The 15,412-nt window shown below is 44.6% G+C and overlaps 1 protein-coding gene across 1 annotated transcript in view; it reads left to right on the top strand.

Annotated features, from left to right (window-relative positions):
* The window catches only part of COQ2 (coenzyme Q2, polyprenyltransferase), a 276,674-nt gene that overhangs the window by 99,091 nt on the left and 162,171 nt on the right, over window positions 1-15,412 (top strand). Inside the window, exon 5 of the mRNA XM_078677496.1 lies at window positions 12,615-12,700. Coding sequence (XP_078533622.1) covers window positions 12,615-12,700 — 86 coding nt within the window. The remainder of the gene's footprint in view (window positions 1-12,614; window positions 12,701-15,412) is intronic.

The raw sequence follows: 15,412 nt of genomic DNA, 5'->3' as shown, positions 1-15,412 counted from the left end.
TCCTACAGGGTAAGGTCAGTCCTTCCTTCCTTCTTCTCAGGCAAGTCAGCTTCCAGGCGCTTGAGGCCAGGGCAACAGCTCTTTCCTTTAGATCAGACTCCAGGTGATGTCCACTCACGTCTGGTAATCTGACTATTAGATAGACACCGGCTCAAAGCACTCCTCTGGACACTCTGCAGAACACCCCCTTTCTTGGTCAGAAAGAACGTGGAAAAAGCAGCTCCCACCTTTACACAGATAAAGCAGACAGGGGATGTATTTTCTCTGTCTGTAGTGTGTGTTGGTTCTCCTTCCATGTGCCATTTCCAGATTGTCCTACAGCCCAGTCTTTGTGTACATGTGATATTTGCAGCAGGGTCATCTTTTGTTTGGAGGAACCACAAGAAAGATACAAAGAGATGTGAGCATTCTGCATCTGGCTTTCAACAGCCACACTTAACAGCGGTTAACAGGAAAAGAGACAAAATATTGGCACCATCTAAAGGATTCTTCACACGCTGAACAACAGAAAGTGCAGTCTCACCCTTCACCCCAACACCTACCAAATGACAGTACTCAGGACTACTGATCAGCAGCTCTATTCTGCAAAAGGACCTATCTACTTTCTGATGGGAGAGGGAAGCCTGCCTCCTCTTTGACCACTTCACTGTCCAGAGTTCCTTCACCAGCTTCAGGAATGTCAGCAGTGCACTTCCACTGTTTGGGAAAAGAACTCACCTCCCCCTTGTGCACAAGAACAAGCTTTGGGCTTACAAAATGGAATACACAGGCCTTCATTACTCTGTTTCACTTATGCACACAATACACACACCATGCAGGTCACACACAGATATACCAGCAAACATACACAGGATGAAGGTGCCAGGACCGGGGTTAGCGGGTATCAGCAAAATGTAGGCGAGTGGGTCAATAGGACTCCACTTGTACTCCATTCACACAGATAAAAAGCTCTAGTAACAAAGACAGATGCACAAACCACAGTACACTCCCACCTCAGCACTACATAGTAAACATATGAACAGGACGTTTTCTAACTAATGAGAGCATGTTTGTGCATCCCTCCAGGTCCAGGAGCTCTTTCATGTCAAGACAGTCCCTGATCTTCACACACGCTAGATTAGCATGAGGCTGGAGACAAAATCAAAAACAGGATACCATGTAGCTGCAGTTGAGCACTCAAGGCTGGTGAATATGACTGGACACCATGCAGGGGACATTCCTGACCCAACAGTGGCGTTTTAGAGAAACCAAAAAAAACTATGGATAAACACAGGAGTTCTCTTGTGCTCCCTTTTGCAGTGTGAAGTAAGAGGAGGCGGACACATTTGTGTTAAGAAATGGTTTACATGTTTAAGATAGTGCCTCTCACACTGACAAAGGTTTGAATTCATCATATTTGACTTTAGGCAGGTACAAGATACTTTGCACAATGAATGACAGGATCAAATAAACGTATGTTATCGTGAGATAGTTCTTGAGGAAGCCAGATTGTGATGGGCAGATTAATGAGATTACCCCAATAAGACTCTATGAGCTAGTCGTTTTTCAGGCTGAGTTCAAAATGTGCAAGGGACTTTGGTGGCCCTTGCAGCATCTGTGCATAAGCTCTATTGAAAATTACATTTTAGTACTAGTGATATGAGTTGATAATTTGCCATTCTTCGGGTCCTAGGCCTTTACCATGAAGAAGTCATCATATTGCCGACAGAGGCTCCTTCGGTTCAGCTACAGCAAATAGTTTCTTCAATTCCAATTGTGATATTTTATGGACATAAATGGTAGCAATATAAGAGTTTGTAGTGTTTAGGTTCTCGTCTTCTCATAGAAGAGTACAGATAAGTAAAGAAACTTGAGTACATAAGTAGATTTCACTGCCTTTGGTAGATATGAAGTTGTTTTCTTTTTTAGTAAAAGATATATATATATATATATATATGACTCCGCTTGTTTGGTATATAGGTGACTGGCGAGGAGATGATGAGCTTTATATGTTTTACAAAAGGATTTGCCTGCTTGTGTTCAGAAGTAATACCAGGCATTCCTGCCAGTTTATCTTCCATATTTAATTTGCATTTAAATACTTAAAGATTAAGTTTTCATGAATAGGTGTCTTCAGTTACTGTTGATGTGTCATGCTTCCTCTTTTCCAATGCTAGAATTCTAGATTCCACAATTTTGTTCTTCTGCGTTGTGATTTTAGTAAGCAAGCTTCTACTGTAATTCTTCATGGCATCCCAGTGAAGATTTGGTCAGATCTTGTTTGACCTGTTTTCTTCTTAATAGTATCTAAAATCAGATTCTCTTTTAAGCGAATTTAAAGTTTGGAAGATGCAAAACTCCTTCCCAAAGTAGGCAAATTTCCTTTTCACCTTATTTAGAGTGTTTAAAAGGTAGTCTAAATAGGTTGAATGGGACCTCTTATTTTGGACAGATATCTTACATCCGTCAACTTCTGAATGACCCCCTTAGATTTGATATGGGCATGCCTATTTCAATGGAACCTCTGTTGCATGCATGGCCCTGTATGCATATAAGTTCTATCGCTAGGCAATTTATCTTGTCTCAGTGCAGATTATCCACCACAGTAATGAATTTGACAAAAGCGTTAATGCAGGAATAGAGGGGGTAATGTAATATCCAGGGATCCGTGACTACTAAATGCTTACATAACGTTTAAGGTTTTGACTATCTTATTTTATGTCCAGAATCCCTGACTAGTGTATGATTGAGCATCATGTAAAATTCCCCACCCCCAACAATTTGCCTGAAATTTGCAGGGATAGAAACCAATTTTATTTTTGCTCTCATTCCAGAACATCAATTGGGCCAGGAGTCCTCTTCACCGGTGCCAATTGTTTTTTGCAATGTCACTGGATACAACATGCCCTCCGTATCCAATGGTGCACAAACACATGATGGACGGAATGTTGAACAAAACAAACCTTCACCCCAAGGGATCTGGGTTAAATCAATTGTTCTTTTGCTCACCATGCCACCTCAGTTTGGACTCAACCATATGCAAATTAGTCTTGACCCTGCTCCTCATTGGAACAGTCCAGTCCAAACTGCCAGGCCAGGTCCTCCCTGGACTGGAAACAAGCATCCTGGGACCGGTTTTGGGGTATCACTTCTCATCAGCTAGGCTAGCTTGAATCCCTGACACAGTGAGCAAGGGACCCAAGTCTGGGCATACCCATCCCACTTAGGGTTAAAAATGCTTAGCAAACAAATGATGGACGGGATGCTGAACAAATCAAACATTCACCCCCAGTCAAGAGATCTGGGTTAAATCCATTGTTCTTCTGCTCACCATGCCACCACAGTTTGGGCCCAGCCATATGCAAATTAGTCTCGACCCTACTCCTCATGGGACCAGAAACAAGCATCCTGTGAGCAGTTTTGGGGTATACTCTGGGGTACATCATCTTTTGTATTCCAACTCTATTCAGCAATTTCCATTATGACTTGCTGCTACAATCATTGGCTTAGATTTTATCCTACTTCTTGGGACAGCACTGATCTCCGCACACTTTGTAGCTATTCCATTTATGGGTAGTGTTTGTAAGGGCAAAATCGGACATAAAACAGAGGATTGATTTGTACTTGGATAGGACTTACTAATATTTTGTCCCCAAAAGTGCCATGTGAGGAGTCAGGGCAGTATCGTTCTCCAAAATGTAATCCGTTCTGTGTACGCCACTTCTCAGCATGAGCAGTTTGCAATACTGTCTCAAAATGTCTGCTCAAAGGAGCCCTTATCGCTCTTGCAACATCCTGAGTTAGGGTTAACAATCACCCCCTTAGAACATTCTTTTGACATGTGGAAGTAAAAATCTGTGTAACATTATGAGTTGGATAAATGTGAAATTAGATTAATAGCACCTCTGTAAGATGCAAGATCTTTTCCCAATCCTCATCTGCATTCAGGCCTAAATCTGCCATCTGCCAATCTCTGAATCCCAGTTAAGTGACTGCCATGTTGTAGAGAAGAGTCTTATAAATCTTGGAAACTTGCCTCATTTACAGGCATCCTTGGCATGGACTGGGGTGTCATCCTATATGTTGTTTAGATGGTAACGCAAACGTTCTTTATGCTTCAGACCAAACTCCAACTGGAAAGATTTTAACTTGTTATTCCTCATACTGGCTCCACATTTGTAATACTGATCAGGCCCCAGGTCATAGAAGCAGCTGCCTTTGGTATAGTTTCAACCCAAAAAGAGTTTTCTTTGGTATTTTTTTTTAAACCACTGATTTAGTTGCTTCCCACAGGCTTTAATTTGTGTGACTGTAGCCTGGGGTGTTGAGTGGGTCCCATCCCTCTGTAGTGGTAGTGTAGGTCTGCCGCAACCCCTTGACCTATCACTCTGTTCATATACACAGTTATTCCAGCAGCGAGTAAGCCCTTATGTTGATGGCCACCAGGTGGGCTGCCCAGAAGTAATCCCACTGTTATGGTAGCAAATTACCCTCTTCATACCCTGAATGGTGCAGGGTTGTAGGATACTGGTGGGGTCTTCAGACCCCAGAGATCAAATTGTAGCATAGCCTCAGTCTGCCAAAATTATACCTACAGGATTTACAGAGCAGTGTTTTGTAAAAAATATATTTAAAAAAGGCAGGTGGTATAGCTTCTTAGATAGTGTGGCTATAACCAGAAGTGACCAATGTAATCTCTCTCAATTAGCAACATGTTCCTTAAATGTACCCAATAATACCTAGAGATTCTGTTCTGTTAATGTATCTCGGCTTGTGGTGACTTCTGTGTCGAAGTATCAAAACTCCTCTTTCTCTCTATTGAGATGATAATCAGCAGTAGCCCTGGAGGACTAGCGCTGCACGTGAAACAGGGTGGATTTGGCAGCTAATTCTGAATCTGGAATGTAATCTGAATTTATAAATTATTTCGAACCATTAAGATATCGTGAACCAGGGATCTGCCTGAAATACAAGCCAAATCCACTGATCATCAGGCCTCTGCTGATATGGGAGAACAGGAGTTCCAAGGCAAATGCAAACAGCATTGGGAAAAGTGTGTCTTGTACCTCTCGCATAATCGGAATTTGTCTAACAAAATGCCTTTCACCCTGACTGCTGCTGTAGTTTCTTATATATAGAAGGGTGATCAAAGAGACATACATTGGGCAAGCACTTTCTCAGTGTCAAGGCAGAGACCAAGTTTCTAAAGTGCCATCCAGTGTATTGCCCTCATCCTTACAGTTGTAAAGATAGCATAGATTCAGATGTGGGTCTCTGTGTTATGTTATGTTATGTTAATTTCGATTTATATAGCGCCAAATCACCGACCGGTCTCTTAGCGCTTGCTTTGGGAACCCGTCCTGGCTTTCCCTGCGAGATTACCCCTACTGGGCACCCCCAAGGTGAAGACCAGGCATCCCGCCGCGGGGGGGCCGTAGTGGAGATTAAGCAAGCTATTGCCCAGAGCTGCAGAGTGTGAACCCATGATTCGAGTAGGCACCGAGGCGAGAATTATCGAGTCCGTGGACATTTGGGCTCAAGACCCTGCCGCGTCGGGAATTGAACCCTGGTCCCAGGTCTGACCTCTGCATCAGGGTCTGCCTCCTCTAACCAGTGAGCCACACTTCTCCACTGAGAAGTGTGGCTCACTGGTGAGGCATAACACTTGACTGGTGTGGATGCACCAGAGGGGAAATAGCCAGAAGTCCATTTGCAAGCATTTTCTGCAGAATGTGGATGATAGGAGAACCCTCTGTGTTTTGTTCATTAGCATGATTGAAGCATATCTTGTATCAGCAATAGCATGTCTTCAGTTGCGGCCCATAAAACATTTGCAGTTGTAGCAGGCAGGTTAAGCAAACTATAAAAGTACTTCAACCGATCTACTGAGAGACTAGTAGTTCAGGAAATTGTGACTGATTGAAGCTGTATGTCAGATGTCTTCATCTCTTCTACTGTAAATTCGTGTTCTGATAGCACTCTGTTAGCATCTGACAGTTTGAGATCAGTATTTCCCTAAGCTGTTTCATCAGTGTAACATCAAATAAAAGCTGTACAGGCCTCTCTGATATTTCATAAACACCCAGGCTTTTGCCTCTCCCTCACAAACAGTTGTACCCTATGTATCATTCTCATCTCCTCTCCATTAAGAACCTTCCTATTGACTATTGAGCCATATTATAATTTTCCGAATCTTAGACCCCATTTCATGCATTCTCTTTTGCACTCTTATGTGAGGTGCCCCAATGGCATCTGCAGCAGTCTCCTTGAGTCAGTTCTTTAGATGATTGACAGTACCTTGACCCTGTTAGCTGGTCGCGGTATACACTTTTTTACGTATGACTACGTAGCCATTTTGTCTTTACCCAGCGTTAGTCCCCATTTCATAATTCACTTTTGCACCCCTGTATAATGTGCTTTAACTGTATATGTGACAGTCTTTAGTTGATACATGGGCCGTCAGTCTTGTTAGCCGGCCTTGATAGACACATCCTTTTCTGTAACATGCATGACAGTTTGAAGGTCTCTAACCATCTGTATCCTCTCATTTCCTATCGGTAGTTCTGGACACCTCCTGTCTCCAGAGAATACATTATGGGCTTTGCATAGATTGGCCTGAGGGTCTAGTGAGCCCTCATTTCTCTCAAAGAAGCGGGAAGTCGTTGACAACTGTTCTTTTAGGATAAGCTTGTTAAGGACTCGAGTTAAATTTCCATGGACATATAGTATACCCAATAGTCAGAGAACGCATGACCAGGCACATCTCTCCCTAACTGGTTACTCCACAGAGTTGACCGGGAGAATGTAATACATGAGGATAAAAAGTTAATCTAGTTTTTAAATGGTGCCATGGCCCCAAGCTATAAAAGTATGGTCCTTGTGTAGCATGGTTTAGGCACATCACTTAAAGGCATACAGACCGCATATAGGGGTCCATTATGATGTCGGGCGGATTGCCTCCGCCAGGCTGGCGGTAGCCACCGCCGGCCTGGCGGAGGCAATCCGCCCGACAGCCATTGCCAAATTCCCCCCGCCATATTAGGATGGCGGGGGGGACCGCAGCGGTGATAATTACCGCCCGCCTGTTTTCCGCCCCGGTGGCCTTGCGGCCGGGGCGGAATATGTTTAATATGGTGGCGGTGTCTGTTAGACACCGCCAACCATATTACAATGCGCATTCTGGCATGCCTTTCCGTGGCGGCAATGCCGCCACGGAAAGGCAGGCGGAGTCCCCCTGCAGGGGCCCGTTGCGGGCCCCCAGGGACTCCGTGGGGGTGGGGGGTGCACATGGGGGGTACCTATGGTACCCCCCTGCATTTCAATGCACAACATAACAGGCACCTCGCGGTGCCTGTCATGTTGTGCATTGAAATGCACATCGTGCATTTTTAGCATTGCGGCGGGCGGTGCTTTCAGCACCGCCCGCCGCAATGTCAAAAATGCGGGAAGCGCCCGCCACTGTGGCGGGCGCATCATAATATGTACAACGGGACCCCCGCCCTTATGGCGGGTGGTCCCATTCACCGGTAGGATGACGGGCGGACAAAGTCCGCCCGTCATCCTAATGGACCCCATAGAGTTTAGAAGGCAGGACACTGTCGCCATATTTAGAGATTAGAGGTGGGCAAGCCACTGAAAGGGCCAGCCAGTCTCAAGTCAGATGCCTGGCTCTGGCTCAGCACGAATCCCTCTTGGACCCTCGAATCCCCAAACGAGCTGAGCTTTCCTGTGGCTTCGGCCTGCAACCCATGCTCTAACTTAGTACATCAAGCATTAAAATAAAAAAATTTACCTTTTTTGTAAAACAGAAGAGGGTAAGAGATACCCTTCTACTGGGTGAGTGGCAGAACGGGAAATATGAAAACCTGGGTTTTTCCCGGCTTCCACGTTTGACCAATTTATGTAATCCTAGAGAAATATTTCATATCAGTGTGCCTTCTTTTTTCTTATGCAAAAACAACAAATGATGGATGGAATGCTGAACAATGCAAACATTCACCCCCAATTACAAAGATCTGGGTTTAATCCATCATATTTTTGCTCACCAGGTCACTCCAGTTTCGACCCAGCCATATGCAAATCAATCTTGACCCTGCTCCTCATGGGAACAGTCCAGCCAAACTGCCAAGCCAGGTCCTCCCAGGATTGCAAACAAGCATCCTATGACCCGTTTTGGGGTATCACCCCTTATCAGCAGCCTGGCTTCAATCCAGTCGTGCAGTGAGCACTGGACCCACGTTTGGACGTACCCTTCCTAATTACGGCCACAAAAGCAAAAAGAACAAATGATGGACGGAATGCTGAGCAATGCAAACATTCACTCCCAGTCACAAAGATTTGAGTTTGATCCATCGTTTTTTTGCTCGCCTCGTTAACCTAGTTTGGACCCAGCCATATGCAAATTAGTCTTGACCCTGTTCCTTATGGGAACAGTCCAGCCCGACCTGTCAAGCCAGGTCTTCCCTGGACTGGAAACAGGCATCCCGGACCGGTTTCGGGGTGGATTAGACCCAGATCTGTGAATGAGGGTGAATGTTTGCATTGTTCAGCATTCCGTCCATCATCTGTTCTTTTTGCATTTGTTGACCTTAGTGGGAAGGTTATGATGCCCAGGAGTGGCTCCCGTGCTCACTGTGCCACTGGATTCAAGCTAGGCTAGCGATGAGGGGTGATACCCCGAAACCGGTCCCAGAATGCTTGTTTCTGGTCCAGGGAGGACCTGGCCTGGCAGTTTGGCCTATACTGTTCCCATGAGGAGCAGGGTCAAACTGATTTGCATATGGCGTGGTGAGCAAACAAAATACGGATTCAACCCAGATCTGTGACTGGGGATGAATGTTTGCATTGTACAGCATTCCGTCTATCATCTGTTCTTTTTTTCTTATTTCATTGGAGAGCACTTTGAAATACGTGAGTTCAGGGTGTGTGTTATACCAGCATCTCTCTTGTATATGATTTAAATAGACTATAATGTTGCTTCATGTAAGAATCTTCGACCACATATATGGTGTACTTGACAAGTGACTTGTGTTTTAATTCAATAATGACTTTGTTGTCATGGCGGGGGCCTGAATATTTTTAAGTTAATGTTTAAAAACTGTCACTTTTAATAAATATCTGAATGCAGTGATATAAGATGTACTAAGCTGTAAAACTTCTGCATGTTAAAGAAATACACTTTTTTAGAAAGTTGAAGCGACGTTATCATATTTGTTTGTTGCACCATTTATGTGCCAAACATTTTCAGCACTCGGCTCGAGCTTGGGCTCTTAATGCTCACACTGTTATTTGTTGGCATGCCCACCTTACGAGATCCCCACCAGCCTGGAGGAGATAGCTATGCCTTCGGCGAATCCGTCACCATGGCGACTCCTGTAAAGGCATTGTAAGTTTGCCAATCGGCTACCATATTTCATGCCAGTGTATAAGTAGTGTGATATGGAAGGTGCTTGTGATCATGGCAAAGCAGCCATCGGGGTCCAGCCATTTCTGTGAATGTGATGACATTTTTAACATGAATCATCATTCCATTCAACTTGCTCATGAAACCCGCATGGGTAAGAAGTGTATATTCCTTTTTACCTACAAATTGATATTCATTACTTAAAAGATGTGTGTCTCTTGGCTAAGGGCTGAATCAGAATTGGATAAAGACACCACGTTAACTCTTGCACTGCAGCCCATTAACCATTCCTCTAGCCCCATAATTCTGCCAATGGGTAATGCTATAGGTGGACAAATATTGCGTTTCGTGAAGGAGGACCCCCCCAACCATTGTTAGTGGAGGCCTCTGCTCCCTTGGTGGGGATCTCTGCCCGTTGCCCGTGCCTTCTAGACGAGGATCTGGAAAGCCTTAATTGCAACTGCTGGTGTGGTGGTTGTAATAAAGGCTGCAAAGTTTGCTGTGCAGGCGCCATGTTTGTTGCTCCCGAGCTACAAAATATTGTACTTTACATTTGCACAACACATTTTCATCCACTTGAAGAATTGGCATCTCCCCTCACAACTGGTTGCTGCAATCCATGCTCCTCTATATGCCCCTCACCAAGTTTCCCCACACTCCTTACCATACACAATAGGTTTGATACAACCTCTGACTCCAGTGCACAAAGTGCCTCTCAACCAAATATAACCACAACATGAATACAAAAAAATTCTAAAGAAATTTTCAGTTGAGTAATTCCGTCAGTATTGACAAGAGACCTGTGAAGGTTATATCGGTGTGATCCTTATCCAATGATCTATTCAAACAAGCATCAGTCAGCCAAACCCAGATGACAAGCTTTGCCCATCAACGAAGTCATAAAGAATTTTAATAGTAAGGATGAACCATTCTCCTTTCCTTTGAAATATAAGAACAGAGACCAACTGCAAGGGCCAGTGTAACCCCACAGCAAGTGCCAATGGAGTCGGGCATCAGTGACTTCCACCGGTGCAGAACAACAACACAAACACCACATCAGGTACTTCAGTCATTGTAATGTGAGTGTCCTTGATGTCTTAGTCACTTCCCTACAGGTTGGTGCCAGGACCCTGTGTCTTTCCTCCTGCCCATGGTTCGGGAGTGGATCATTCAGCTGGGTGCTGTGTAAGGGTCTTTACCTTGAGTTGTTTCTCTTCACTTGTGGTGCCTCTTAAACCCTGCTGCTTTATTCCAACTCTGTTTGGCATTTTCCCTCAAATCAGAATGCACCAAGTTAAGATCTATATTAATGAATTCATTCCTTTATAAGTGTGGTCCTGGAATCGATTACAGGTAAGAGCGCTTCTTCGAGACAGGGTTCCTGTGTCGTGGGGCTGCCTGGCCAGAAGATCACAAGTTTTTGTGGTTTTAGTTGTTCCTTGTGACAATGTGAGAAAGGTATATTTGTCTGAGTTTGCTTGGCGGTCTCTTGCATCTCTGTAGTGATGATGTCAAAGGCATACCTTTAATTGGGAAACCTTGCTTTACAGAGGGCGTTGCGGGGAGTGGCACCTGTAGGCAAAAGGGCCTTGAAGGTGAAAGAGGGAAGAAGTGTGGTAGCTACAAAGCTCATACAAAAAGTAATCAGTCATAGCAAACGTTCTGAAAAAAACACACATGGATAAGCAATTGGAAAGAGGGGGCAGACACACTGGGTCAAGTGCACATAGTGCTTTCACCGCAGTCTACTTGGACCTGATACCTTGAAGCGGAAGCCGCCTCCAGCCTCGTAGCAGCAAGAGTGCTTAGCTAATGTACAGCTCCTAGAAGAGCACCAGGGAGCGCAGCCAGGCAGTCCGAGGTCTCCTTCAGCCCCAGATGACCCAGTGCCCCTTTTCCCAGGGAGCAGTTCACCTGGGTAACTCGACAGTAGAGCGGAGCAGGAAGAATGCTCCTACAGAACAGAATCGGGCTGAACTGTCTTGAAGACCGTTCACTGAGAGATATAGGGCGATCTAGTTACTTGATTGACCATCATATCCAACCAATTTTAAACAACAATACATCTCCTTTTATATTAAAGTTTCCAATTTTGGAGAGATATTGTTTTTTAGTTAGATCTACAATTTTTTCTTTCTTCACTATTTTCTTCACCTTCCATCTGGAGGTGTCTTTCTAATTTCTAGACACTGCTATCCAGACCAGAGGTTGCCTTGGATAAGGCTGGCATATAGCACGTTATTGGACACCCGATGACTATGCCATAACGCTGAATGTGGGGCGGAGAATAGATATACACCGCAAATAACAACCAGTGTTTATGAGGGTGATCCATTATAACCAATGGTCCTATAGCTACAAGTGTCCATTCTCCTTTTTGATTAATTGATTCTGTAATGGGGAACTGAATGGACCTCAACTCCTCCTCCCTACTACCTGATCACGTCCTGTCTAGAAGAGGTTCAGGTTCATACACCCCTGGTCAGTTGTCCAGTCTGCATGAGTTGACCTAGGAGGAGCTGTCCGACTCGTGGGCACTCCGTAGCGACGAGTAGGGCTTCTTGAAACGCAAGAAAAGGCCTTGTATTTTCCTTTTCCAAACCAAACTCAAGTTTTTCATACATTTAGGTGAAAGAAAAAAGCCAATGGAGAAAACACCAGTCTGCCAGAGACAAAAAAATAAACCTAAGAAATACCTCTTCGACAAGAAGTCAGGCAGCAGCCGGCAGTCGAGGAATTAACAGGAAATACAGGAGCTTAACCTACAGGAGGAATCTGATGGAGGACCCCCGACATTGTTAGAGATCACTGAATGCAAGGCGCGGTCTGTAAAGCCTTGATTTGCAACCTTCAGTGAGGAATCTGCAGTGAAGGCTGTTCACTTTGCTGAACGGGTGCCATGTTTGTTTAGCCTGCTCTGCAAAGTAATGTGCTTTCCAGAAAGAACCCCACAACATGTGTGTTTGTTGCTGGAAACATTGTATCCCTGCCCTATAGGAAGTGTTCCCTCGTGTCCGGACTGTTAATTGGTTTCCCTTCTTGGGGCCGCAAAGCCTCACTTCCTGAATTCAGTGAATTAGGGTATGGCAATTACCAATGCAAATTTGGTTTTTGTTTGCATTTGAATGATATTTAGATAGACAAAAGAAGTCACTTGGCCCTTGAGTGTCTAGAGTGTTGTGTGTCTCCTTTCTTAACCTCCTCTTGTTTGTTGTTTCACGCTTTGTTGTAGTATTGCTCTTGGAGCAGCATCGCTGGCCCTGGTGGTTACATACCCCTTGATGAAGAGGATTACCTACTGGCCACAGTTTGTATTAGGTGAGCATCATTTTGTATCTCTTTGTGTGTGTAAGCACTTCTGATGAAGCTTCAGGAGAAAAGAAACAGAAGACTTCTTTAAAGATCTCCCACATCTGTGTCCAATCCAGGAAATGTGTTTTGTGATATATGAATTCATATATATATGAAGAAATCCTTCACTCACAGGGGATCCTAATGATCTTTCCTTCTCACGTTGCATCTCCTACAGCACAAAATGTTTGTGAAAAAATGTATTGTCTGCCGCTCACTCAACACGCTGCTATAGGCGGGACATTTGGGAAACCCAATCAAAATGTAAATCCACAATCGTCATCCAAATGTTTGCCCACATTCTACAATCTGAGTGGTACTCATTTTATCTCCCACAGAAGGACAAAAGGCTAAGTGGGAGCACCGGAATTTGAACCTGTGACCATGAGGTCAAACACAGGTCCCTCGATGCACTAGCTGCCCACTGAGCCTCCAGTTTGTAATTCCAGAAGTTTTTTTTGTAATAAAATATACTGTTTAAAAAGATAAAGCATAGGTAGCCAATAAGTACAAATGAGAAATTGCAATAGTTATAATATTCATAATGATTTTAATAATTATGCATGTCCCTGGGGTATTAAAAAACTTTCGCCCCATCTCACTGCTCCCGGCTCCCGCGAAGATGTTAGAAGCCTATCTCAACAAACATCTGGCTGCATTTGTGGAGAGCTCGGGCTGTCTGGATCTTTCCCAGCATGGATTCAGGAGGGATCATAGCACCGAGTCTGCCCTCACCATAGTGCTCGATAATATCCGCACTAGGGTCGATGGGGGACAGACCTCCCTCCTGATCCTCTTAGATCTCACAGCGGCTTTCGACACCCTATCTCCCTCGGTGTTAACATCTCGACTGAGGGATATTGGGGTCCGGGGGTCGGCTTTGAGACTCCTTTCCTCTTTTCTCGATCACAGAGAGCAAAGGGTTATGCTGGGCCCGTTTCTATCTCCATCCCTGTCTGTGCAATGTGGGGTCCCTCAAGGGTCAGCGCTTAGCCCTACCCTTTTTAACATCTATGTGACCCCCCTTGCCAGACTTATCAGATCTTTTGGGATGGAGGTAGTTTCCTATGCGGATGATACCCAGATCCTCGTCTCTCTCTCCCAGTCAGTTACGTCGACTGCCGCCAATTTTAGATCCTGTATGGAGGCAGTCGGCTGATGGATGATTCACAATTCATTGAAACTGAACGGGGAGAAGACAGAGGTGATGGTTTTTGGAGGAAAGGAAGAGATCTGGTCTGCTGAGTGGTGGCCGAACTCACTGGGTGCCTGTCCCGATCCTACCTCCTCTGCAAAAAATCTGGGGGTTATGATTGATCCCATCCTTAGTATGTGCCAACAGGTCAACAGGACTATCTCGACCTGTTGGGGGATCATTCACATTCTAAGAAAAATCAGGCACTATCTGTCTCTTCAGGCAAGAAAACAACTAGCCGTTGCACTTTTGGGCTCTCGTCTGGACTACTGCAATGCGCTGTATGCTGGACTGAATAAGAGTCAGCTGCAGCGCTTGCAGGTGGTCCAGAACGCGGCAGCGAGATTTGTTCTCGACTTGCCCAAACGTGCCTCTGCCACCGATGCTCGGAAGCAGCTTCACTGGCTCCCCGTTGGGGATCGTATCCTTTTTAAATCCATGTGTATGGTGTACAAGGCCCTAGCTAAAACTAGCCCCACGGGCGTTGGATCTATCCTGTCTCAGTACAACCCCGGCAGGAATCTTCGTTTCTCACAGAAACTGCTACTTTCTGTGCCTCGTGTCAGGAAGACAAGATGGGGAGGCAAGGCCTTTTCCAATCTGGCCCCTAAATGGTGGAATGCTCTCCCTCTCGAAGTAAAGTCCCGTCCCACTCTTCAAGCCTTTAGATCTGCCCTAAAGACCCACTTCTTCACACGCGCATACCTGTAGTGGTGCTCTGCATACTTTTTGATCCGTTTTTGATAGGCGCCTTGACACCTTCAGGTTTAGTTTGCGCGGTACAAATTGCTTAATAAATGTATAGTGGGAGACTTAAAACCAATCCACAAAATAACAGTTCATAGAGATCCGTATATTCTACTACACTGAATATGACGATATAGGTGGGAGTTCTGCTTTCTGCTTTCCAGAATTACTCATATACATAAGCTTTAACACATTCTTCTATCCCTCCGCTATCCTACTCAATCCAAATAACTGGCTAACCTATCCACCACTCAAATTACTTTCATATTTCACTATACTAATTCAACACTAATCCTTTATGGGTTCTGGAGTAGCGTGCTACCCGCCGAAAAAGCGTTTTGACGCCTCGTCAGGGATAGGTGTGATATATAATGCAATTACAATACAATACATTACAATACATTCAGAAATATAAGAGTACATTTCTATATGTGTAACTTCAGTGTTATCAGTTGATTTGCACTCAGTGTTTGCGTTTGTTTCTCAAAGGAGAAAATATTTTCTGCCCTCCATGGGTAACCCTCTTTCTATTTACTCCTGCCAATTTTGAGGGTGTTCCCTCCCCTGTTGCTAGCATGAAAACCGATTTACTCCAGACAGTGAGAGGAGTAATTTTGTGACTCATTTCACGATGGAAAATGTCTTGTAAAAAGTAGTTGTTTGGTTCAGATAGATCCAGTTAACATTTCTTTACTGTGGACTTGATAGCTGTCATTTCAGCTCATTGGGGGAAAGTC

Source organism: Lissotriton helveticus, chromosome 2_1 (assembly GCF_964261635.1).
Source record: "Lissotriton helveticus chromosome 2_1, aLisHel1.1, whole genome shotgun sequence".
In the NCBI taxonomy this organism is placed as follows: domain Eukaryota; kingdom Metazoa; phylum Chordata; class Amphibia; order Caudata; family Salamandridae; genus Lissotriton; species Lissotriton helveticus.
The sequence above is the reverse complement of the archived record's forward strand: the minus strand, read 5'-3'. Positions and strand labels throughout refer to the sequence as shown.